Below are 21,334 nucleotides of genomic sequence, written 5' to 3'. Positions count from 1 at the left end.
GCTGACGACCCCTAAAGCTGACGGCCCCTAAAGCTGACGGTCCCTAAAGCTCACGGCCCCTAAAGCTGACGGCCCCTAAAGCTGACGACCCCTAAAGCTGACGGTCCCTAAAGCTGACGGCCCCTAAAGCTGACGGCCCCTAAAGCTGACGGCCCCTAAAGCTGACGACCCCTAAAGCTGACGGCCCCCAAAGCTGACGGTCCCTAAAGTGACGGCCCCTAAAGCTGACGGTCCCTAAAGCTGACGGCCCCTAAAGCTGACGGTCCCTAAAGCTGACGGCCCCCAAAGCTGACGGCCCCTAAAGCTGACGGCCCCTAAAGCTGACGGCCCCCAAAGCTGACGGCCCCTAAAGCTGACGGCCCCTAAAGCTGACGGCCCCCAAAGCTGACGGCCCCTAAAGCTGACGGTCCCTAAAGCTGACGGTCCCTAAAGCTCACCCCTAACCCTAACCCAGCCGCCATCGCTTATTATTGTGGGTAAAATATTTGAGTCTGAAAGTGTTGAAGCATTCAGAAGCAGCAGGGCCCAGATACGACCGAGACAACTGAAGCATTTCCAGCAAAAACAATCATTTATTTGCTCTTTGATTGATACAAAAGATCAAACTCTTGAAAAGTGTTTGCATCATCTGATAAAAGAAAAGATCAAAGGCTTCTTCCTTATCTGGGTGTGAACAAGCATTTGATTTAGGTTCCATGGTCCAGAATGGCTGAACACGATGTCTACGGCTCCCAAAAGTCATACGTTTAAAGACTAAAGTGCTCTTTTTTAGTGAACTGTAACAAATCTCAGAACGGGAAGACAGAAGGTCCAAATACCAAAAATAATAAACATTTACATTACAGAAAATAAGTGTGTTGGATTGGATATAACAGCATGCTTCCTGTAAAATAAATCAGTTCGTTTCCCCTCCCATAAAATGTCCCTGTGCGTGATGTAGAAAACATATATTTACATATAAACCCAGAACAAAAAAAGCTTGATGTGACCTCAGCTCCTGCAAGGTCACACGGAACACGTGACACATCCAGATGGTTTTATGGCGAGATCCCCGTCCAACCTTTCTGATCAAACCCCTGATTCTCTGCTGATGTACAGCGGGAGGACGGGCTGGAGGCGGTCCAGGCCGAGCTGATTGGCAGAGTCCAGGACGCACAACATCTCTGCCGTCTGATCCCCCACAAACGCCGCCACTCCTCTGTCCCCCCTGGTGCTCCCCGCCTCCTCGTCCACCTGCTCGTCGTCGTCTCCACAGCACAGCGCCACCTCGTTCTCGTAGCAGAAGGCGCTCGGGGAACGAGGGCCCAGCAGGTGGCGCTTTGCCTTCGGGACCAACGGCGACGGCGACCTGGAGTAGCTGGAGGCGGAGCTGGAGGAGCCCCCGTGGCTGGTCATCCGGCCCAGTTCCCGGGCACTGCAGTGAGGCGTAGATGGCACTTCGTAGGTCTTATGGAAGCGAGAGTAGTCCACGTGGAAGCGATCGCCCTTTTCGAAGACCAGAGGCTCGAAGCGGTGGCCCCACAGGATCTCCTTGGCGAGGAAGGAGCTACGGGCCTGAGTGGTCATGGCGGTGGCCTCCACCATGCCCTCCAGGATGACCACGATCTCGAAGTCCTCCCGCTGCAGGTCGGCGCGGCTCATGTTGTACAACGGGCTGCTCCGGTTGATCTCGTGGACCACCACGAGCGGCGAGACCAAGAAGAGCCGGTCCAGCCCGTCGTCGTAGCCCACGTCGATATCCGTCTGCTCCAGCGGGAGGTACTCGCCCTCCGCCGTCACGTGCGGCCTGATGAGCTGCGCGCGCACGTGCGCCTCCACGATGTGGCTCTTGCGCATGTTGCCCAGGCGCCACATGAGGCACAGCTTCCCGTCCCGCAGGGCGATGACGGCGTGGTGCGAGAACAGGAGCGTCTGGGCTCGCTTCTTCGGCCGCACCATCTTTGCCATGATGGTGCCGATCATGAAGGAGTCCACGATGCAGCCCACGATGGACTGCACCACCACGGTTACCACAGCAACCGGGCACTCTTCAGTCACGCATCGAAACCCGTATCCGATGGTGGTCTGGGTCTCGATGGAGAACAGGAACGCCCCTATGAAGCCCTGTATGTGGAGGATGCACGGCCGCCGCTCAGTGTCGCCTTCCCCTGCTCGGGTTTGGGGGCCTCCTTCTTTTAGAGGGGGGGGCGCATCAAAGTCTCCGTGGGCCAGCGCCACCCCCCAGAAGATGAGGCCGAACAGCAGCCAGGAGAGAAGGAAGGTGGTGGTGAAAATGAGCAGGAGGTAGCGCCAGCGTATGTCCACACAGGTGGTGAAAATGTCCGCCAGGTACCGCCGCTGCTTGTCCTCCATGTTGTCGAACACCACGTTGCACTGGCCGTTCTTCTTCACGAAGCGGCTGCGCAGGCGGCCGGTGCTCAGGTCCAGGCCCAGGCGACAGGAGGGCGAGGAGCGGCCGGTGCTCAGGTCCAGGCCCAGGCGACAGGAGGGCGAGGAGCGGCAGCTGTTGTGGAGGACAGGCTCGTTGGCCCCCCTCACCGACAGAGCCCCCCGCCCTTCATCGGCTCCCAGACGCTCTCGCCCTCCTTCCTCGACCTCCATGCAGGAGCCCGAGTGCTGACTCAGGGGGCTGTGGCCATTGTGGAGGCCCAGGCTGGAGATCTTCAGGGTATCTTCATCTGTGGAAACAATGCTGTATCTGGAAGATCAGAGGGCAGAGGAGACATCCCATTCTGTGAGTCTGTGAGTTCCAGACAGAGTCTGTTCAGCAACTTTGAACTTCCTGCTCCATGTCGTTCGGACATTTTGTTATTCAGCCCTGATTTTGGATTTAGTCGGGATTTACGAAGCAGAAGATGCAGCCAAAATAACAATAATGATAAGAACAGAAAATGATCCAGACCAAATCATGACAGGAGTCCATGAGAGGTGTAGGACATGTGTGTTCCATGTGACAGACACATGTTACATGTGACAGACACATGTTACATATGACAGACACATGTTACCTGTGACAGACACATGTCACATGTTACATATGACAGACACATGTTACATATGACAGACACATGTTACCTGTGACAGACACATGTTACATATGACAGACACATGTTACCTGTGACAGACACATGTTACATGTGACGGACACATGTTACATGTGACAGACACATGTTACATATGACAGACACATGTTACATATGACAGACACATGTTACATATGACAGACACATGTTACATATGACAGACACATGTTACATATGACAGACACATGTTACATGTGACAGACACATGTTACATATGACAGACACATGTTACATATGACAGACACGTTACCTGTGACAGACACATGTCACATGTTACATATGACAGACACGTTACCTGTGACAGACACATGTCACATGTTACATATGACAGACACATGTTACATATGACAGACACATGTTACATATGACAGACACATGTAACCTGTGGGAGGGTGTAAACATGGAGGAAACCACCAACTTGTGACTTTTAAAGAGTCTGTGAGTCAACCTGGAAATGGTTTCATCACACACACACACACACACACACACACACACACACACACACACACCTCAAGCTCTCTCTGATCGGTGATTCGGGCTAATATGAAAACAGCAAATGCTAACTGCAAAAATTGTTTGATCCCAAAACTTCCCAAACCCACAACAACAAACACGCCATATTTCCATGAAACCTTTACCAATTTAAAATGTCAAACGCCGCTGACTGGTCGTTTTAGCTCGGGATTGGACATGAAAGGTCCAGTTTCCTGCTAATGAAGGAAAGACCTGAGAAACCAACGTCTGGAGGTGCCAGAGGCGTTGTGAGCGGGTCTGGAAGGTGCGGAGCGCTGGTTTGGCTTCTCCTACCTGTGGATGCGCACAGCTCCCATGGCACCTGTGATCAGTACGCTGTGTCTGCGAGGGCAGTGGTGCAGGTCCGGGCGGACACTTCCAACCATTAAAGTGGCCTTGCGGGACCGGGAAGCACTGGGACTTCAGTTGAGCTGTGGATTCCTCACCGGTGCTGCCTCCTCATGGTGTTTGCTCCTGCGAACAGATGTGTTCTTCAGTAGGCTGGCAGGACAACGGTCGACCACGGTGGTCGGGTTATCACGACCGTGTTCAGGTGCAGGATAATGGTGAACAACAGTGTTCTGGGATCAAGGCGACTGGGAAGGAGAAGCAGAGGACGAGTGGAAGTGATAAGTGATTATTGTCATTGATGAGCCAGCTACAAAGTGAAATAATTAAAATCTGCCCCTAAATCTGGTCCAAAGGCACGGGCAGATTAGACAGTTTTGTGTGATGAAAGCTTATTGATTGGGATTAGCCGGAGGGACCTCCAAGCTACGCAGGGGTGGAAAACCAGACGGGCAGTGGAAGAGACAAAGGTCTAAAAAAGAGATGAATCAGTGGTAATCTACTGTTAGAGGAACAATTGATCTTCAGCTTGGCCTGATGACAAGGTTGGAGGCTGATTGCGCTCTGCTTATTATGTCAGCGAGCAGGAGAACCCAAAAGTGCTCGGTTGCGTAATACAACTGCACGCAACGGTGCTGTTGTGAGTCTTTGTGCGTTCGGGACACAAATTCCGGTCTTTGGTCTCGGGGGCGTCTGGCTCGGGCCCCCTGCACTTTAAAATAGCTGCTCGAGTCTTTCCCAGGAAAAACCATCTCAAGCCAACGCTCAACGCTCAACATGGCGTGGTCAGGTAGCGCCGACTGGCCCAGATCTGTGCCGTTCTGGCTCTGCGTCCCGGGGACAGCTGTCGGGACGCGGCTGCTGATGGGATGGATGAAGCTTTATCTTGGTAATCCCAGGAGGACGGATGACGGCTTCCAACGGGATCCTTCCCTCAGCAGGAGGAGAGTGTGTGAAATCATGACCTTTCTCACAGAGGTCAACAGCCAGAGATGGACCCATCTATCTATCTATCTATCTATCTATCTATCTATCTATCTATCTATCTATCTATCTATCTATCTATCTATCTATCTATCTATCTATCTATCTATCTATCTATCTATCTATCTATCTATCTATCTATCTATCTATCTATCTATCTATCTATCTATTATCTATCTATCTAAGGGTCTGATTTACTGTTTTGTGTTGATCGTGTGAGCCAGATTGTGTGTATGTGTGTGTGTGTGTGTGTGTGTGGGGGGGGGGGGCAGTTTGGGGCAGTTTGAGCGAACTTCTGCTCTGAACTGGAGAACCTGCCCCTCCACCTGTGGTCATCTCAACCAATAGATTATCTGGGCGTGACGCTGCTGTTGTCGTCAGCAGTGACTTCAGTTCTCTGTTTCGTGGTCTAATCCAGAGCAGGCGATGGGATGAGGAACCCCTCGTCCACCATCAGATTACTATGTCCCTTAATCTCCAAATCCAAACAACAATATGAAAGGTGCCGTGGCTGCAGGACCTGAATTAAGCCCTGTCATGTAATCTGAGGTCTGATGACATGTGAAGGGAGGCAGAGATGAGGGATAAGCCAAGAAAGAGAGAAAGAAAAGGAGGTGGAGAAATGGGCTGAAACAATCTGAGGCCGTCCCAGTGTGACATAATGTGAGAAAAGATAAGGATTGGCATGAGGAGATTAGGGCTTTAGGCCATGCTACTATGTAACATAATGCCATTTACAGAAATGTGGAAGTTTTAGCAAATCCACATGTGCAAAGACACACGCACGCACACACACACACACACACACACACACTTCAGATGGAATGTAATTACCAAATACCAGGTCAAATTGGCAAAAACTGCACAATTTGTTTTAATTAATCCCGAATAAACACACGTAAGAAACAAAACTCAAATAATATATGAACGAAAGTGTCTTATTGTTAGTTAAAGAGGAAAAGTTAACACAACTCAATATCAAACAGAGCGAAAAGCTCCAACTTCACTAATTATTGTGGCCTCTAAACTAGTTGATTTTGATGCTTTTTTGATCCCTAAAACAGTCCCATTAGTAGTTTAACTGGTATTTAACTGATATTCTGGCGTTTCTATTCTGCTGTTCTAAATGAGACGAAAAGTTCTTCGCCTTTCGTCACTTCGGGGAAAACGCGGTCGATGGCGGCCGCAGCGCGAGCCGGCGTCCTGGCGGGGCCGTTTGTAAACGTGTGACGTGGGTTTGGTTCATTCAGGCCACAGGAGCTGTCCAGTGCTGGAAATCAATCCGCGCCTGCAGGGAGAATCGACGGGCTGAGAGCAGAGGTGGAGCGGAGGGCTGGTCCCGGCCCGCTCAGCCTCCACAGCCTGCTCCGCTCCTCCTTTGCAGCCTCCACGGGTTAAACTTTTGGAGCGCTTCGTGTTCTTAAAGTCGCGCTTCCGACAGAAAAGAGCCAGAAAACCTTTGCAGACGTGACACTTCGTGCAGATTTTAAATTTTCCAACCACTCGGGAGGTCGGGATGAAGAATGCCAGTTGGGTTTTTTCACCACCTGCTTCCATAAAAAGACGGAGCGAAGACATAAACTCACCTCAGAGTTGCTGCAGACCAAAGCACTAGAGTGCTGGCGTCATCATCATCGCAGACCTTTCGAGGCAGATTCGGGCAAACCGTGTGTGTCCTCCGCTCCTCAACGGACACACACCTTTCCCACAAATCTGCTCCCAACTTTCATCTCCACGAACTGGGTGCGTCCGCTGCGCGCTGCGCCTCGCTGCTCCATAGCGTCTGAGCAGAGTCGATGCTGCCTGCTGGTGCTGGAGCTGCATCTGCCCGAGCCCTGCGAGCATGCGCACGTGTGTGCGTGTGCGTGTGACCAGTGTGTGCGTGTGTGTGGGAGACTGAGAGGGAGAGAGATCTGATTATGCTCCTATTTATACTTGCTATTGTTTCCCCAGAATGTGGTGATGTGTATTGTGTAATTTTGATTGCACATAAAACTTCACACTTAGGAGGGTTTTAGGATTCCTGTGGGGACCGAATGTTGCTCTTTGGTGTTTATTCACAAATTGGATGACATCACTTTGGGCAATTTAGTCACCAAAATAATTGGTTCACTTTCATTTCAGGATCCAGGTTGAGACGCTGAAACTGTAATGACGCACTTTGAATCATCATCCCGGAGCCACATCTGGCTGCTGTGGCCTCTGCCAGCTTCACGCTGTTAACGAGCTAACCTTGTGGTGCCTGATTATCCTGTCTAATCTTTCTTTAATCAGTCCAGAGCCCTGTCAGAGGCACAACACAAGATCCAAACTTTAAGTCCACAAATGAGGCCCGATGTGGGAAGAAGCGTCACGCAACAATATGCTGCGAGGAGGCTCGGCGCTCCCTCTCTAGACGTGCGTTAACACGGCCACGGGCGACGCCGGGATTCAAAACTAAACCCTTTGTTAATTCAGTCCCATTATTGCGCAACTGCCACAAACTGTTTTTGCTAAATTTGGTGATTTCTGCTCATTAATGCAACAGATCGTTAAAGAAATGGATCCTGCATCCCATAGTTTCGATAAATAAACAGAAAAACACTGTGGTTGTGTGCTGGCAGCCATATTTCTATATGTGTGTGAGACAGCCTTTATTTCTTAACTATTTCAGATCTTTTTTTGACCAATTAGACTCTGTAGTTTCCAAGGAAACCTACTTTCCCTTCTTTTCCTCATCCTCCACTCACACATAAATACAAATGTGCTCACTCTCCCTCTGCGTGCTCTATTTTTAGCTTCTCTTGTTTTAGTTGCACGAAACAACAGGTGGGTGTTGCATTATGTAGGAAGGAGGCTGGGGTACAGTAACACATGTGGGCAAAGGTCAGAGGTCAGAGGAATAACTCAGTGGGCATCAGAGACTGAGTGGGCAGCCAAAAATGAGGCGAAGGAACAAAGTGGGAATCAGATGTGCCTAAAAGGAGGAGACAATCTTTTGTGACTCAAGATTAACAATCAGATATGAGGAGGAACTCGAGGAGCGAATGTGGGTGAAATCAAACGGGACAATAGCGAAGCTGTGAGACAGGAGCCCGAAAAGAGTCGCGCTATAAATGCCAACAATGTGTGTCTGATGGATGGGCACCCAACGAGAGGGCGTTCACTCCAACACGAAGCCCTTGGAGGAGGGAGCCTCCACCGGGGGCTGTTTGAGGATCGAAATCTTCCTGTTGAAACCTGTTTACCAGCAGTCACCAAGACCTCGTGCACCGGGCACTCGCTACGTTTACTCAGCCAACTCAAATCTGACTCCAAAAAAACAAAATCTTTGTACTTTAAGAGAAATTGAATTCACTGAGCGTTGTTTGCAACACGTGGCTGTCAAACCTGCTCAACGGACTCCCCTCAACGTATATAAAAAAGCATATTTTAACAAGAATTTAACCTAAAATAGCTCCTCATCAAACGTGTGGGCTTCTTGATCTGACAGTGAGAATGACAGCTAGCGCTGCTGGGTCCACACAGCTGTTCTGAGCAGGGATGCTGCTCACGATCAATCGTGGTGGGATCAAGGTTAGGAGGGCTGGATCGATGCGTGCCCTTTTATGCCGAGGTCAAGCCGCGTGTCGGTTTGATGGATCCTCTGCGGTCGCAATCGTCACGAGACACAGATAGAAAGCCGGGTGGTTTTTATCGCTGCTCGGAACCAAATATTTCCATTTTATTCTGGCTCCACTGGTCAGAGCGAGGCGGAGCGGACGGATCGATCGGTGGTTGTAACTCTGACGTAAATGCCCCAGAGCTGAAGAGCAGAGCAGCACCTGCCCTCGTGGAGCTACGCAGCGTTGCGAGGACATCACACGGCCCCCTACGGAACCCAAATGACAAAAATACTTAGATGAATATTGATGCTTGCCCCTGTTTATTGTGCTGGAAGGCTGTCGTTACAGGACTCGAGGACACGCTGAACAGCTGCAATCACCATTCTCACCACTAGATGCTGCCAAATCTGACACACAACACTTTCAAACTCCACCAAAAAAAGTATCTCCTTTATGGAGACGTTGAAAGTTGAGATGCTCTTCTTTTTGAGTTTCATGAGTTAAATATCTCACCCTGCATTTCCATGGTTACAGCCCTGGCTCATAAGAACAAGCTGTGGAGCGTTGCCAGGGAATCTGGAGATAGCTTCAGTAGGCTTTGACGGAGGACAAAGATAGAAATTTCTCTCCTTCTTTGTCCTTTCTGTGGCCAGAATTTCATGTCAGTTGCGTGTCTCCGTTTCTGTCACGGAAAATCCCGTCTGACAAAAGTGGAGGTCATTTTCACCTCAGGCGGCGTCAGTTTTTACCATTCAAACCTTTTCATATTCGCCTTTATGCTGCTGCGTGAGAGTTGGCTCAGTCGAGAGGAAACTGGACTGGGGGAGAAACGGGACAGGATGAGAGACTCTGTGTTACGAAACGTGGTGGTAGCGGACCTGAACGCAGGCCAGGACACAGTGGTGGAGAGGTCAACAGCTTTATTTACAGGGAAGGGGAGCACACATTGACAGAACAGAACAGAAACAGTCCTCCTGGACCGCAGGGGGATCGGGAGGCAGCGTCCGCCCGTCCCAGCTCCATCGGCGAGTCCCCACACCAGAAACAGTCCCCCTGGACCGGCGAGGACTCGGGGGTCCGGCGCGACACGCTCACCACACGAACGTGCCCCGAGACACTGAGGGCAGAGGCAGTCCTCCTAGACTGCAAGGGGGGCGGGAGCGGTCCTCCAGGAGACATGGAACAGGAACAGGAGCGGCCCTCCAGGAAAACCGGAAGCTCGGGGACAGGAGCGGCCCTCCAGGAAAACCGGAAGCTCGGGGACAGGAGCGGCCCTCCAGGAAAACCGGAAGCTCGGGGACAGGAGCGGCCCTCCAGGAAAACCGGAAGCTCGGGGACAGGAGCAGCCCTCCAGGGCAACAGGAACACGGGAATAGGAGCAACCCTCCTGGAAACTCAGAGCACCAACATACGACGGGGGAAGCGACCAAGCAGCTTCACCACAAACAGACACCCTACCAACACCAAGGAACCTGAACAAACACCCACACTTAAATAGGCAGCAAGATGTAAATTGCCTACAGGTGCGCCCGCCTGCAGTGCCAGCTGCACCCAATTGTGCTCAACACCGCCCCCTGCAGGACAAAGACAGACACAAACCAGAAATCCCAACACTCCGAGTCCTGAAGGGAAGCTCGGAGGCCTCCACGAGGAGGAAGCTAAACGTTATCAGGGTTGGATGTATGCTAGCTGTGTGCATGTGTTCAATAACCAAGCGTTGAGGGTCACCTAACTGTAATGTAGGATTGATTCCTTTCTGTACGTGTTTATGTTACTTTATATGCTCCAGATTTGGTGACGGATCCATTTTGTCCCCATCGTGGCCACAGAGACCATCTGTGCACCACAACACACGAGACATCTGCCAGGAGCTCGGTTTCACTTTTACAGATGATATTTGAGAGGACACCACATTGGGTGAATGTAAGAACCAATGAATGGAGGTTTTCTGATAAGACCTCAGCCTCTGTGGATCCACTGATCATTCAGGGCTCTTTGGATCTTGTGGGAACAGAGCAGATTCTTAGATGAAGGACTGGCTGTTTGGAAAAACCAAAAAAGTAAATGAGGATTTCTAGGGACCATTGCAAGGTACCGTGTGTGAGGATTTAAAGGTTGTACTGGTAAATGTTGGCGAATCTGTAGTAATTGGACATTAGCGCTGTATTATTCCATTTGCTGACTGTCCCAGTACGGAATGTTGGGAAAATATTTCACCAATAATGATGTTTGCTTGAGCTATTTATTCTCCAGCGATGCCATATAAACATAAACACCTGCAGATTTACTCATTAATCCTCAGATCCTGCTTAATCAGAACGAATCATTTGTTTGTTGTCAACTTGTTTGCATTAGCTTCTTTTAATGTTGTGCTAATGAACTATGCTGAGGATCCACCGAGAGCCTCCTGGGAAATAAGCCCAGGCCAGTTTCACTGACAACGATCCAGTCAGTCATATTTCAGTTCACCTTTGCTCCTCCCAATCCGCTCACACAACGTGCACATTCAGCACGATCTCCATGGCGACGCCCACTGTGGATTATTACTGTCAAACACCTTTGAGCCCTCCTGCTGCAGCTCCTGCCTGAGACCACGTCACATGGACATCACCATGAACAGCATCTCCACCACTGCTCACGCTGATGAAGATGATGAGGATGATGAGGACTATAATAATAATAAAGATGGCCGCGGTGGACAATGGGATGGCTCTCATTACTGGGTAGGTACCTAAATCAGTGAGGAGTTCTCAGAAGTGGCTCCAGATGATCCTGAAAAGTTTCTTGATGAAAACCAAGCAGAAGTCTGCCAATAGTAATAATTAATAACAATAATAATGACCTGCAATCAAGAATGGATCCAATTCTTGAATCCACACTCCTCGTTTCATTGTCTGTGTGAATGTAAGTGCGTGGAGAAGCCAGAAATTCCCTTCTTTCTTCCCTTCTTTCTTCCTTTCTTTCGTTCTTAGCAACATGTTTGCGTCTAGAGGTCAGCCTGAAGATTGTTGGTGGAATCAGCTCTTGACGTGAGTGTGTGTCAACGGTGTGTGTGTCCTGACTGCTGCTCAGTCCAGGGTCTGAGTTTTCTCCCTGTGACCCTAATCAGGGGTGAGCAGCTGTAAGTAACAGCTGGATGAACGTTTGGCTTCCACAGCTTACTCAAAGGACACTTATATGCAGAAATATGCATTTGTGACGCAGATGTTGTCAACCTACTAGATCAAAACTGAATGAACCTACAGTGGCTGATGTGGGAGAAGGTGGCGTCTGATTCTGGATCATTAATTAATGAAAACTCGTTAGCATCCCTGGGGAATGGGCTGTAATCTGAAACGCTGATATGACACATACAAACATGACCCTCGCGCCACGCCGTCCTGCCTCAATCAAACATACCCAAAGAAACAAGAAAAAGAAAGAAAAGTTGATTAACGAACCCCAAAAATGAAGCTTTGTGCGACTCGAAAACAAACACGTCAACGTGAAAACCAGGAGACCTTTATCTCATCCGAAAGTGTGAAGAAGCCACGTTAGGAGGGTTAAAACAAAGGCGCCGGCGCCACGTCGAGTGGGCGTGTCTGGCCATGCAAAAGCACCAGAGCACTGAAATAATGATGAGCACGGCCAAAGCTTAAGTTACGTCCTGCGGCGTCTAAAAGTATCGCTTTAGTCAGAACGAGCAACCGGAGGAAGACGAGGTGCTGAGGAAGGTCTCGGCCGCAGGTCACAGTGAGTTAAAAACGTTTCGATTGTTTCGTCAGAAATAAGTAAATGTGTGTATGGTCTCATTTTGGTTGATGTGTGTGTGTGTGCGTGTGTGTTTGGAAATCACAACCATCATTTCTCACTATACGGAGCAGCACTGAAACACTAGTGAGCTAACCCTAACCCTAACACTAGCACTGAAACACTAGTGACCTAACCCTAACTCTAACCCTAGCACTGAAACACTAGTGAGCTAACCCTAACTCTAACACTAGCACTGAAACAAATGTAATTACTTTTAGACACGGGTCCATCAGCACCACCATCATCATCACCACTGACGTTTCTATGCTCCTCCAGGAAGCTGCTGATGACAACAGAGGCGTTTCTGAGGTGACCTCGAGTGTCAGTGGTGATGTCATTAGTGGTGTTTGGACCTACGAGTGGAGTCTGGTCCACAGTCCTGGGTTGGACCTCATACCTGTGACACTGAGCTACAGTCCAGGTGGTGGAGACCTTGACAGCCTGCAGCTTCCACAGAGTTTATCAGTTTAGCAGACTGTCTAAGTCGTTTTTAGAAATAATCAGAAGGGTGTGCGTCGCCATGGTTACATCACTAAACTCCATTTGCCAGTGATCTGCCTTATCTAGATGCACCCAGAGGACTTCTCTGTGGGTCCGACCCATCTGGACGCTCCCCACCGTTTTAGCCAAAGCTCCCGGATGGACGACCAGCGGGCCAGGTGTCGACGGGTATCAGGTATTGTTTACCCCTCACTTTAAAAGGCTTCGCATCCACAGATCAGTGGGACCAGCTGGATGTAAAGTTAACGTCCTCTCGGTTTGTGTGGTTGTCAGAGTCCAGGGGTCACAGAGAGCACCACAGTGGCTACTACTCTCCAGAGAGAAGAGGCGATGGCGAACGCCAGAGTCCAGAATCCAACAACCGACCGTATCGCTACTACGAAAGGGGGCACCCACTTCCTAGCAACTATGTTCCTGAGCCCAAAGCCTGCGTTCCATACAGGAACGTCAACCTCGGCGTGCCCTCCCAGAGGAGGAACACTGATACCTACATGCTGGAGACTTGGAGGAGCGACTCACCAGAGAGATACACCTACCACTCTAACTTTAGACGAGGACCTCAGTCGCAGAGGAACTCGCCAACGCGTCACAGCTCTTTGAGTCCAGACCGCTTCCGAACAGCCAAACCTCCAGTGGGAAGCCAGCGAAGGGTCTCCCTCTCCAGATGTCAGGCTAGGTCTCACGCGTCATCGCGTGGGTCCTCTCAGCTTCCCTCATATGCTCCTTCTCCAAATGCATCTGGCAGGTCAAGTCCAGCACGTAGGAGGGGGTCCATCGCCTCTCGGGCTGCTTCGCCCACAAGATGCACCCCTTCCCGTCGGCAGCTACAGAAAGAACATGAAGCTCCGCGCCGATCTCATCGTGCATCAAGGAGTGAATCCCAACTTTCAAATAAACACAGTTTGGACTCTGAGAAGCTCTACAAGAATCTGGAGTCCATCTCCCGCCGTGGATCTACAGTCATCAGCCGGAATTCTTTTGAGGGATCTAAAGGATCCCCTCCTTCCAGAGGAAGGAACACTTTCTCTTGTAACAGTGGCGACATGTCACCGTCCAGGAACTGCTACAGTCCTAACAGCCAGACTCCACAGGGGGATCTGATAGACCACCGACTGAGTCCTTCCCAACGCTCCTGGAAGGGGTCCGCTTACTCCCTGCTCAGCCCCCCACCCTCTCATTATTCCTCCACATCAAGAAGAGGTGGAGAGACCCCGTTGCATGTGGCGTCACTATCACCTGCTGCCATGACAGGATCTGATAAGGATCCTGAGTGGAATACCGGCCCCAGAGTTGACAGATCTGGGAGCAACATGAGGAGAGGCATGGACTCGTTACTGATCTCCGAACCAAAGAAGACCACAGAAGACCTGGAGGAGGTGTGTTCTGGATGCTCCTCTGTTTGTTACAAGCAGGGAAATGTCGGGATAAAATGTTGAAACAATTGGATAGATCGTCATAACATCCGGGAATCTAGTGGAACCTCTTGCCCTGTTTATTTCCAGGATGGATGTTTTTGACAGTCAGAGATACTGAGATACTGTGATACTGTGTTTTATTAGGACGTCTGAAGTACTTTTTACTGTCGGCTCCTCACAGCACAGCGAGACTGACACTAACCTTAGACTTTCATTTTAGACGAATAATCGATCTGTTTGTGCTTGAGGTGGGGATGACAATAGACGACTACGTCATTCTGGCCGACATCCCAAAAATCCAGTTGGAATCAGAGGAAGAGCTTCCAGGGCTAAGATGGAGGAACCAGAGTCCCAGTCCATGCAGGGATCAGAAGCTCAGAACTTACAGGTTGGTGACGCCACACAGGGTTGTACAGAATCCCCCTGCTCAGTGTGCACGTTATGCTCAGTGTGCACGTTATGCTCAGTGTGCACCCACTGACCTGTTATGAAGGTCGGACTTGGTCTTCGATAAGGCTTAGCTGCACGATTCATACTAATTGTTTGTGTGTCTGTAGGAGAGTTATTGCTTTATTTACCTGCTCTGAGTACAATTCTACTTGATCTTCAAGGTACCAAGAAGAACTCGACACCTACAGGTCAAGGTTTGAATCAGAAGAGAGGGGGAGGGGCAGAGAGCGAGGCAGAGACCGAAGGGAGAAATATCGGGAGAGTGAAAACGGACTCTGGTCTGGAAGAGAGTCAGCCTCATCCCGACATGCGCCGGTATGAGCAACTGTTTAGGCTGAGGAATCCATGAACAAGCAGATCTTTCCATTTTTAATTCTCTCAAAGAGTTCAGATAATCAAGGTGGGACACACGGAGCTGCGAGGCTGGAGGAGAGAGGTGCTCCTGACCAGCGACAGACACAGGTGAACAATGTTCTGAGTTATCGTCCCAGGAGGGTTGAAAATGGGTCGCAGCCATTGTCACCTTTGTATTTCAGCACTTTGTCAACAATGAGGCAATTTGTGTCTACATGATAAAGCATCGTGTTAATAGCTTCAAAATCTTCACTAACTAGTTGAATCACAGCAACTGGCCTGTTGGAGTTCCATGGAGACGTCTCTATTATCACACTGGTTTGAGGATAATGACGTGCACGTTTGGGCCAGGGAAGATAGAGCAGGCAGGTGACTGAAGCCCCAAAGGTGTTCATGGCTCCTGAAGAGCAGAAGAGCCTGGAACTCCAACAGTCAGTTAGGACACATGAAGCCTCCTGGATGAGGGAGAAACGTCTCCGTGGAACTCCAACAGTCAGTTAGGACAGATGAAGCCTCCTGGATGAGGGAGAAACGTCTCCGTGGAACTCCAACAGTCAGTTAGGACAGATGAAGCCTCCTGGATGAGGGAGAAACATCTCCGTGGAACTCCAACAGTCAGTTAGGACACATGAAGCCTCCTGGATGAGGGAGAAACGTCTCTGTGGAACTCCAACAGTCAGTTAGGACAGATGAAGCCTCCTGGATGAGGGAGAAACGTCTCTGTGGAACTCCAACAGTCAGTTAGGACAGATTAAGCCTCCTGGATGAGGAGAAACGTCTCCGTGGAACTCCAACAGTCCAGTTGCTGTGATTAACTGGCAGAAATACCAGGAGCTGGAGGACTGAGAACCTTCACAGACAAATCTTCACTAACAGGTTCCAGGATGCTTTGAGTTAATTTTAGTGTCGTGCACATGATCAAAAGGTTCTAAATCCACTGCTGTACATTCCATGCAAGCATCCGATATCTGGGCTGGGTCAACAGGCCTGTAATAACTCACACTGTTGATTTTAATGCTTCTTTCCCTTCCAATATCAACTGGGGGCAATTGGGTCCAACTGGTGAGTGACCTCCTGCGCTCCATAAACAATCGTAGCAGTTCTGCAGTTTCCTTCTCATGTTTTACATTTCTTTCCTTCTCCTTTCACAACAAGTCGTACTCAGAAACGACCGAGCTCGTTCTCTTTAAGCTGCGACTCAAAGGGATGGATGTCCAGACTGGACGAACATGGCAAGGTCAGCGCGGCCTCCGCAGCTCTGTCTGTGTCAAACGTTCTTCCATCTGCTGACAAGGCAAATATTTGATTTCACATGTCGACAGTGGAGGAAACACTGGTTTGTTCTGTGTGATACGTGGCTGAGGTTCTACAGAGACTCAGACGCTGAGGAGGTACGACTTGATGTGAAGTACAAGGAAGTTTCCTTTGTGAGGATGTTGGATTGATTTGCTCTTGGTTGCAAACTTAAATTCTTGTTGTTGTGGTGCAGCTGGATGACCTGGATGGAGAGATCGACCTGGCGTCCTGTGTGAATGTGTCAGAATGTGATGTAGAGAAGAACTATGGAGTCCAAATCCAAGTATGTGCTACTGTAATGCAATATTTAATGCAACGTTTGTGTCGTTGTGTTTTACAGTGCAGAAGGCCAGTCCTACAGCCCCCCCCCATTACCAGATCAATTACATGTTTCCTGTTTAACTCTGTGTGTGTGTGTGTGTGTGTGTGTGTGTGTGTGTGTGTGTGTGTGTGTGTGTGTGTGTGTGTGTGTGTGTGTGTGTCTTTTGATCTCCTGCAGACAAAGAGAACAGTGTTCACTCTCTCTGCTATGACCTCTAGAATCCAGCGGAACTGGGTGAAGTTACTAAAGCAAGCGATCCAGAACAACGTGCAGTGAGTCTCGTGTTATACCGACAGACGTCTTGAATAAGTTTACAAAATGTCTTTTTAGAGTTTCAGGCTTTTAAAGACATGAATGCAGGTCAAGGACATATGATTGAGAGTGAGATGGGAGAGGATGCTCATTTATTACTCGTTATTTCATGGCCCAATTTCTTCGCATTAATCGCGGTTTTGTTGATCAGGAAATTGCGTGAGCAGAATTTGCTTCAGAGAATTCAGAAGGAGAGAGAACAAAACTGGATGTTGTGATTGGGTGGTCTGTCTGCCTCTTCTATCACCTTTCCTCCCATTTGTAACATGACCCTCCTTGTCTGTCCTGCAGCCAATCAGAAAGCAGCAACGAGAAAGAAATCCCCCTGTATGGCAGGGTGTCGCCATGCCAACCCCCTGCTAGGTTCACCTGCCAGGACTCTGGCTGTGAACCGGCGACTTGCACAGCCACAAACCCGCATCAGGCCGACCCACTCGGAACTGCCGTCGGGGGTTCGGAGGGACGCGTATGTCCCACCAGTCACAGAGAGGAAGGGGAGGGCTGGGACCGCGAGCAAGCAAAGCGATTGGAGGAGAGGAACAGGTGGTTCGAGAAGGGTGTTCCGATAAGTGAAATGGGGAGCAGGTGGGACTCCATGGAGCTGAAGAGCGGGAGTGTGCCTGTTCCCGTTATTGACCCCGTGGACTCAGAGGTCAGCATGAAGTGGACAGAACTGGAGCGCCTGTCCTTTAGGGACATGAGTGCACAGTCGCTCATCGGAGCTCAGGTTTATCGGCCAAGCACCCTCCAACAGTCACCCTCTCACGTTGGCTCTCAGACGAGTCTGTCCAGCCAGGAGGTCCGAGTATCAGAACCTGATAAATCCACAATGCAGGGAGATGTTTTCCCCAAACACGGAACACAAGCTGTGCAAACAAGCACGGCTGAAACGTCAGAAATGGAGGTAAGAGGAATCTCACAGTCACTCCTCCAATAAAGGCTCCGGTGCTGATGTGTTTTCCTCTGTAGCACATCTCCCAGGACCTTCCTCTACGAAATATAACGAAGAGCGTTAAGAGTGAGTCCACAGCCATGGTGACAATGATGGACAGTCCATGTGGCCCCGGGGCCCCCTGTCGAGCTAAGCTAGAAGCCATGGAAATAGCTCATCGTCGAGCGCTGCAGGAGCTGCAGGAGGAACATGAGCGAGAGCTGAGGGAGCTGGAGGAAGAGAAAGACAGGCTCATGCAGGTGGAGATCCGGTCAGCTGAACAGGGTAAAGCAGCGTCGAGGAGCTCACCGGGATAAAACTGTGTTTTTAATATCTGCGATTGCAATGTTTTAAAATAACTGATTCCAACTGTTGCTCAAAGCGATGGAGGCGCTGAGAGCAGCTCACAAAGAGGAGCTGGGCAGAGCCAGGAGGCTGGGGGGTGGAACGGACCAGGTGGATGCGTCACACGGAGGCCTTGTGTAAGACTAAACGTTCTCTGGCTCACAGGCCCTGGCTGCAGGCTCAGGAGGGTCTGCACTTGGCCATCACCCCTCTCTCACTACATGCCTCGTGTTTGTGCCCAACAGGCCTCATGCGGACACCGTGCACGGCGAGTTAGGTGTGCTGTCAGAGCAGAGCGCTCAGAAGTGCCTGCAGCTGAGCAGCAGCCAGCAAAACAGCCAGTCCAGAGAGACAATGGCAGGCTGCAAGCAGAGAGAGTTGGAGCAGCTTCGGAGAGAGAACCAGGCACATTTAAAGCTGAACACACGCCGTAGATACGTACACTAAATCTGTACTCCAGCACCTCATCTTTGATAACCTTCTCTCCAGGAGCTGAAGGCTAATCTGGCAGAAGAAATCACACGAATGCGGTATTTCCTCACAGGTCAGAGGTCGGACGAACCATCGTTTTGCGCCGACTCTTCACAGTTGGAGGTACCTTATAATCAATTACCTGATAAAATGATGCCAATATTGTTTTTGTCCCTTTTGTGGGGGCTTCAGCATGTTGTTTAGAACATTCCCTTTCAGAATATTGACATTTTCCATCTCCATCCTTGTGCGCACATTAAAAAGTACAATGTTGACAAATGTTGTCATTGTTGTGCGATACATACCGCCATCTAGTGGCCCGTTACGGGTTTTACACTTCAATTACAGGTTCAATATATGATATATGTATTATTTAGACCTATTCAGTTTGATTTTGTGATTTAATCTAGTTCTACATAGGGCATATCAAACATCCACACCATGTGGGCTTTAAATAACAGCCGTTTTTCTTTTTCAGACATTATTAAGGGCCAAAGACAATGAGGTTCAATGTCTTAAAAAAGAAATCAGCCGTCTCCAGCGTGAGGTTCAGGCTCTTACCAAGGTAGATCAAGACATTTGTTCAAGCAGACAGTTTATTATAGCTTGTTTAAGTGCTCTTCCTCCTTGCTTTAGGAAAGAGAAACCGCTTCTAAGCAGCAGCGCGTGTCGAGCTGAGCAACATGAAAGCAGCAGCCAGGTGAACGTGGACTCCTGAACAGACATCCGACCGTGGCCACCGCGGCTCCGCAGGGGGGCCGAGGCAAACCTGAGCAGCAAAGGCAACTAACCTTTGATGAGCTGATGTCAAAATGGAAATAGGACGCAATAAAATGTGGCGCACGTGGAATAAACAGTCTGTAGATGTGAGACAAACTCTTTTTATTCAAGCAGGAGTGGAGGCCGAACTAACAGTTCAGACTGACCCACAATTGAGATCCCAAAAACGAAATCAACAACATAAATAGACAAGACGGAGGGAAATGGAGGTTAAAGTGCTCCCGCGTCCCTGCCCAGGCTGGCATGCATCCTGCAGGAGTAAATATAAAAAAGTCAGTTATGGCGACGCCTCACGGCTATGTTGTCGTCTAAAATCACGACTCTCCCCCCAAAAAACAAACACAACTCAGCAAAGAACAAAAAAAACATGTCAGAATTTTCCAAATGGCACCAGAATAGTGCAAAAAAGGAGAGAGTAGCCTGACGGAACCATTGCAAATGGGATAAAAACTAGCTGGCAGGGTTAGCCGAGGTCAAAGGTTACACAACACCCTTACTTACTATTTATTTTCTCCAGCCGGTTCAGTCGTCGTCGTCGTCATCTTCTGGAACAAATATGTCATGTTCCTCCAGAAGAGCAGCAAAGTTCTTGCTGATCAGAGTGCCCACGTACAGGAAGGGAACCACCACCACGGTCATCCGGATCAGGCCGAACGGCGTCTGGGAAGCAGGAGCAGCATTCAGGGGGAAAATTCAAATGAAACTCTTCTGAAATCATCCACATGACAGGGACGAACAGCAGCAAAGGCAAAATATAAGGTGATACGAGAAAACATAGCACGGCTTCAGAAACCTTCCTCCAGACATTTGGACACCAGATGGAGCCAACACGTCCAAACAGCCCTGAATTGTGGCGTTTTCGATGGAAAGGAGACATTTTTCAGGAAGCGGGGGTCGTTCCCTCAGGTAAAGAGGCTCATTTCTCTGCTCTTTATTCGTGTGGACGCGCTACACCGAGGTTATTTCCTCCCAAACGTGCAGAATATGAAGGAGCATTTAGCAGAAAGACGTTACATTAAAGCCCTTTGACGAGGTCTCGACTTCCGTAAACCAGCGTCCCTCTTGCGCAAGCGGCCGCTTATTGGCTGCTGCGCGCCGGGGAGCTCAGGGGCGCCTCCCTACTGGCCCCGGAGGGTGTCGGCCGAGTTTAGGCCCGCCTGCCCGGTTGTGCTGGGGTTCTGCCGTCGGGAACCGAGAGAAAATCAAACTCACTTTGTCTGGTTTGGGTAAGATGGCTCCAGATGGCGTCGAGACGACGGTCCTGTTCTGGGTCCACCGGGGGGTGTTGGCCGCCCTGGCTCCGGGTTTAGGGGCCCGCACGCACAGCTTTGCGGCGGACAGCCGCAGCGGGAGGCGCAGCGCAGTCGTCGCCATTTTTCCGCTGTATGGATCCGTTTCCGGACGCCCCTTTGGGTGGGACCGGGACCTGGGAGACATAAATTAAATTAAATTAAATTCCATTGAATTAAATTGTCATGACCTGTAAAGAAATAAGTGTATTAATCGTACTGTGACGTTCGTGGATAAGTTTGACTTTCTAAAGGAAACCGACAAAGACATTTCAGATTAACTAGTTCCAAATCATCCAATGTTGCTATTTGGCTTCCTGTTTTTATTTTTTTTATTTTTTTAATATATATTTTTACCCTTATTTTACTACATTTGAAACGTCGTGTGCCACGTTAACAGCTGCCAAGAGGCTCCAGCAAAAATAAAATAAAAATAAAACCATAAAACCATGAATGTTGCCCGCATCACGACCCCCATATTTACATCCAGGGTGTGAACGCGACCCGCGTTACACCTGAACCTTTCCCGGCGACACAGGTGTAACGCACCTCAGCTCCCGGCGG

General features: G+C 49.7%; 4 protein-coding genes across 7 annotated transcripts; 2 read left to right on the top strand and 2 right to left on the bottom strand.

Annotated features, from left to right (window-relative positions):
* Positions 1 to 552: 552 nt before the first annotated feature.
* Positions 553 to 6,708, bottom strand: LOC130527172 (inward rectifier potassium channel 4-like). 2 transcript variants are annotated; one of them, XM_057035404.1, is made up of 3 exons: positions 6,515 to 6,708; positions 3,891 to 4,070; positions 553 to 2,698 (listed from the first exon to the last, which is right to left on the bottom strand). In XM_057035404.1, the coding sequence occupies exons 2-3, from the start codon at positions 3,980 to 3,982 to the stop codon at positions 1,069 to 1,071; spliced, it is 1,722 nt and encodes a 573-aa protein (XP_056891384.1). In that variant the 5' UTR covers positions 3,983 to 4,070; positions 6,515 to 6,708; the 3' UTR covers positions 553 to 1,068. The 2 variants fall into 2 exon arrangements, with proteins under 2 accessions (XP_056891384.1, XP_056891385.1); XM_057035405.1 differs by lacking the exon at positions 3,891 to 4,070.
* A 3,299-nt stretch (positions 6,709 to 10,007) lies between these two features.
* LOC130527171 (serine/arginine repetitive matrix protein 2-like) lies at positions 10,008 to 15,248 on the top strand. 3 transcript variants are annotated; one of them, XM_057035400.1, is made up of 6 exons: positions 10,038 to 11,235; positions 12,872 to 12,980; positions 13,079 to 14,181; positions 14,469 to 14,608; positions 14,832 to 14,985; positions 15,055 to 15,248. In XM_057035400.1, exons 1-6 carry the CDS (start codon positions 11,113 to 11,115, stop codon positions 15,241 to 15,243), a joined length of 1,818 nt encoding a protein of 605 aa, XP_056891380.1. In that variant the 5' UTR covers positions 10,038 to 11,112; the 3' UTR covers positions 15,244 to 15,248. The 3 variants fall into 3 exon arrangements, with proteins under 3 accessions (XP_056891383.1, XP_056891380.1, XP_056891382.1); XM_057035402.1 differs by lacking the exon at positions 10,038 to 11,235 and adding an exon at positions 12,626 to 12,725; XM_057035403.1 differs by having other exon boundaries at positions 10,008 to 11,235; positions 14,832 to 15,185.
* A 45-nt stretch (positions 15,249 to 15,293) lies between these two features.
* Positions 15,294 to 19,577, top strand: LOC130527173 (myosin phosphatase Rho-interacting protein-like). The gene is made up of 11 exons (XM_057035406.1): positions 15,294 to 16,261; positions 16,347 to 16,415; positions 16,514 to 16,603; positions 16,820 to 16,914; positions 17,246 to 17,858; positions 17,924 to 18,170; positions 18,268 to 18,367; positions 18,476 to 18,635; positions 18,720 to 18,824; positions 19,180 to 19,266; positions 19,338 to 19,577. The coding sequence occupies exons 1-11, from the start codon at positions 16,235 to 16,237 to the stop codon at positions 19,377 to 19,379; spliced, it is 1,635 nt and encodes a 544-aa protein (XP_056891386.1). The 5' UTR covers positions 15,294 to 16,234; the 3' UTR covers positions 19,380 to 19,577.
* On the bottom strand, positions 19,567 to 20,907 carry LOC130527185 (essential MCU regulator, mitochondrial-like). The gene is made up of 3 exons (XM_057035426.1): positions 20,694 to 20,907; positions 19,983 to 20,141; positions 19,567 to 19,731 (listed from the first exon to the last, which is right to left on the bottom strand). Exons 1-2 carry the CDS (start codon positions 20,853 to 20,855, stop codon positions 20,004 to 20,006), a joined length of 300 nt encoding a protein of 99 aa, XP_056891406.1. The 5' UTR covers positions 20,856 to 20,907; the 3' UTR covers positions 19,567 to 19,731; positions 19,983 to 20,003.
* Between the last annotated feature and the right edge of the window lie 427 nt (positions 20,908 to 21,334).

This window comes from Takifugu flavidus, chromosome 6, assembly GCF_003711565.1.
Source record: "Takifugu flavidus isolate HTHZ2018 chromosome 6, ASM371156v2, whole genome shotgun sequence".
In the NCBI taxonomy this organism is placed as follows: domain Eukaryota; kingdom Metazoa; phylum Chordata; class Actinopteri; order Tetraodontiformes; family Tetraodontidae; genus Takifugu; species Takifugu flavidus.
Note: the sequence above shows the minus strand (reverse complement) of the source record. Positions and strands in the feature narration are given on the sequence as shown.

Excerpts from the sequence above, each read along its gene's own strand:
- LOC130527172 (XM_057035404.1), bottom strand. The coding sequence starts at position 3,982 with ATGGTTGGAAGTGTCCGCCCGGACCTGCACCACTGCCCTCGCAGACAC. Across the intron at positions 2,699-3,890 it reads GGAGCTGTGCGCATCCACAG|ATACAGCATTGTTTCCACAG; the intron begins GTAGGAGAAGCC and ends CTGATCTTCCAG.
- LOC130527171 (XM_057035400.1), top strand. The coding sequence starts at position 11,113 with ATGGACATCACCATGAACAGCATCTCCACCACTGCTCACGCTGATGAA. Across the intron at positions 11,236-12,871 it reads GGGATGGCTCTCATTACTGG|ATGCACCCAGAGGACTTCTC; the intron begins GTAGGTACCTAA and ends TGCCTTATCTAG. Across the intron at positions 12,981-13,078 it reads CAGGTGTCGACGGGTATCAG|AGTCCAGGGGTCACAGAGAG; the intron begins GTATTGTTTACC and ends TGTGGTTGTCAG.
- LOC130527173 (XM_057035406.1), top strand. The coding sequence starts at position 16,235 with ATGTCCAGACTGGACGAACATGGCAAG. Across the intron at positions 18,171-18,267 it reads GATCCGGTCAGCTGAACAGG|CGATGGAGGCGCTGAGAGCA; the intron begins GTAAAGCAGCGT and ends TGTTGCTCAAAG. Across the intron at positions 18,636-18,719 it reads AGCTTCGGAGAGAGAACCAG|GAGCTGAAGGCTAATCTGGC; the intron begins GCACATTTAAAG and ends CCTTCTCTCCAG.
- LOC130527185 (XM_057035426.1), bottom strand. The coding sequence starts at position 20,855 with ATGGCGACGACTGCGCTGCGCCTCCCGCTGCGGCTGTCCGCCGCAAAG. Across the intron at positions 20,142-20,693 it reads TCTTACCCAAACCAGACAAA|ACGCCGTTCGGCCTGATCCG; the intron begins GTGAGTTTGATT and ends CCTGCTTCCCAG.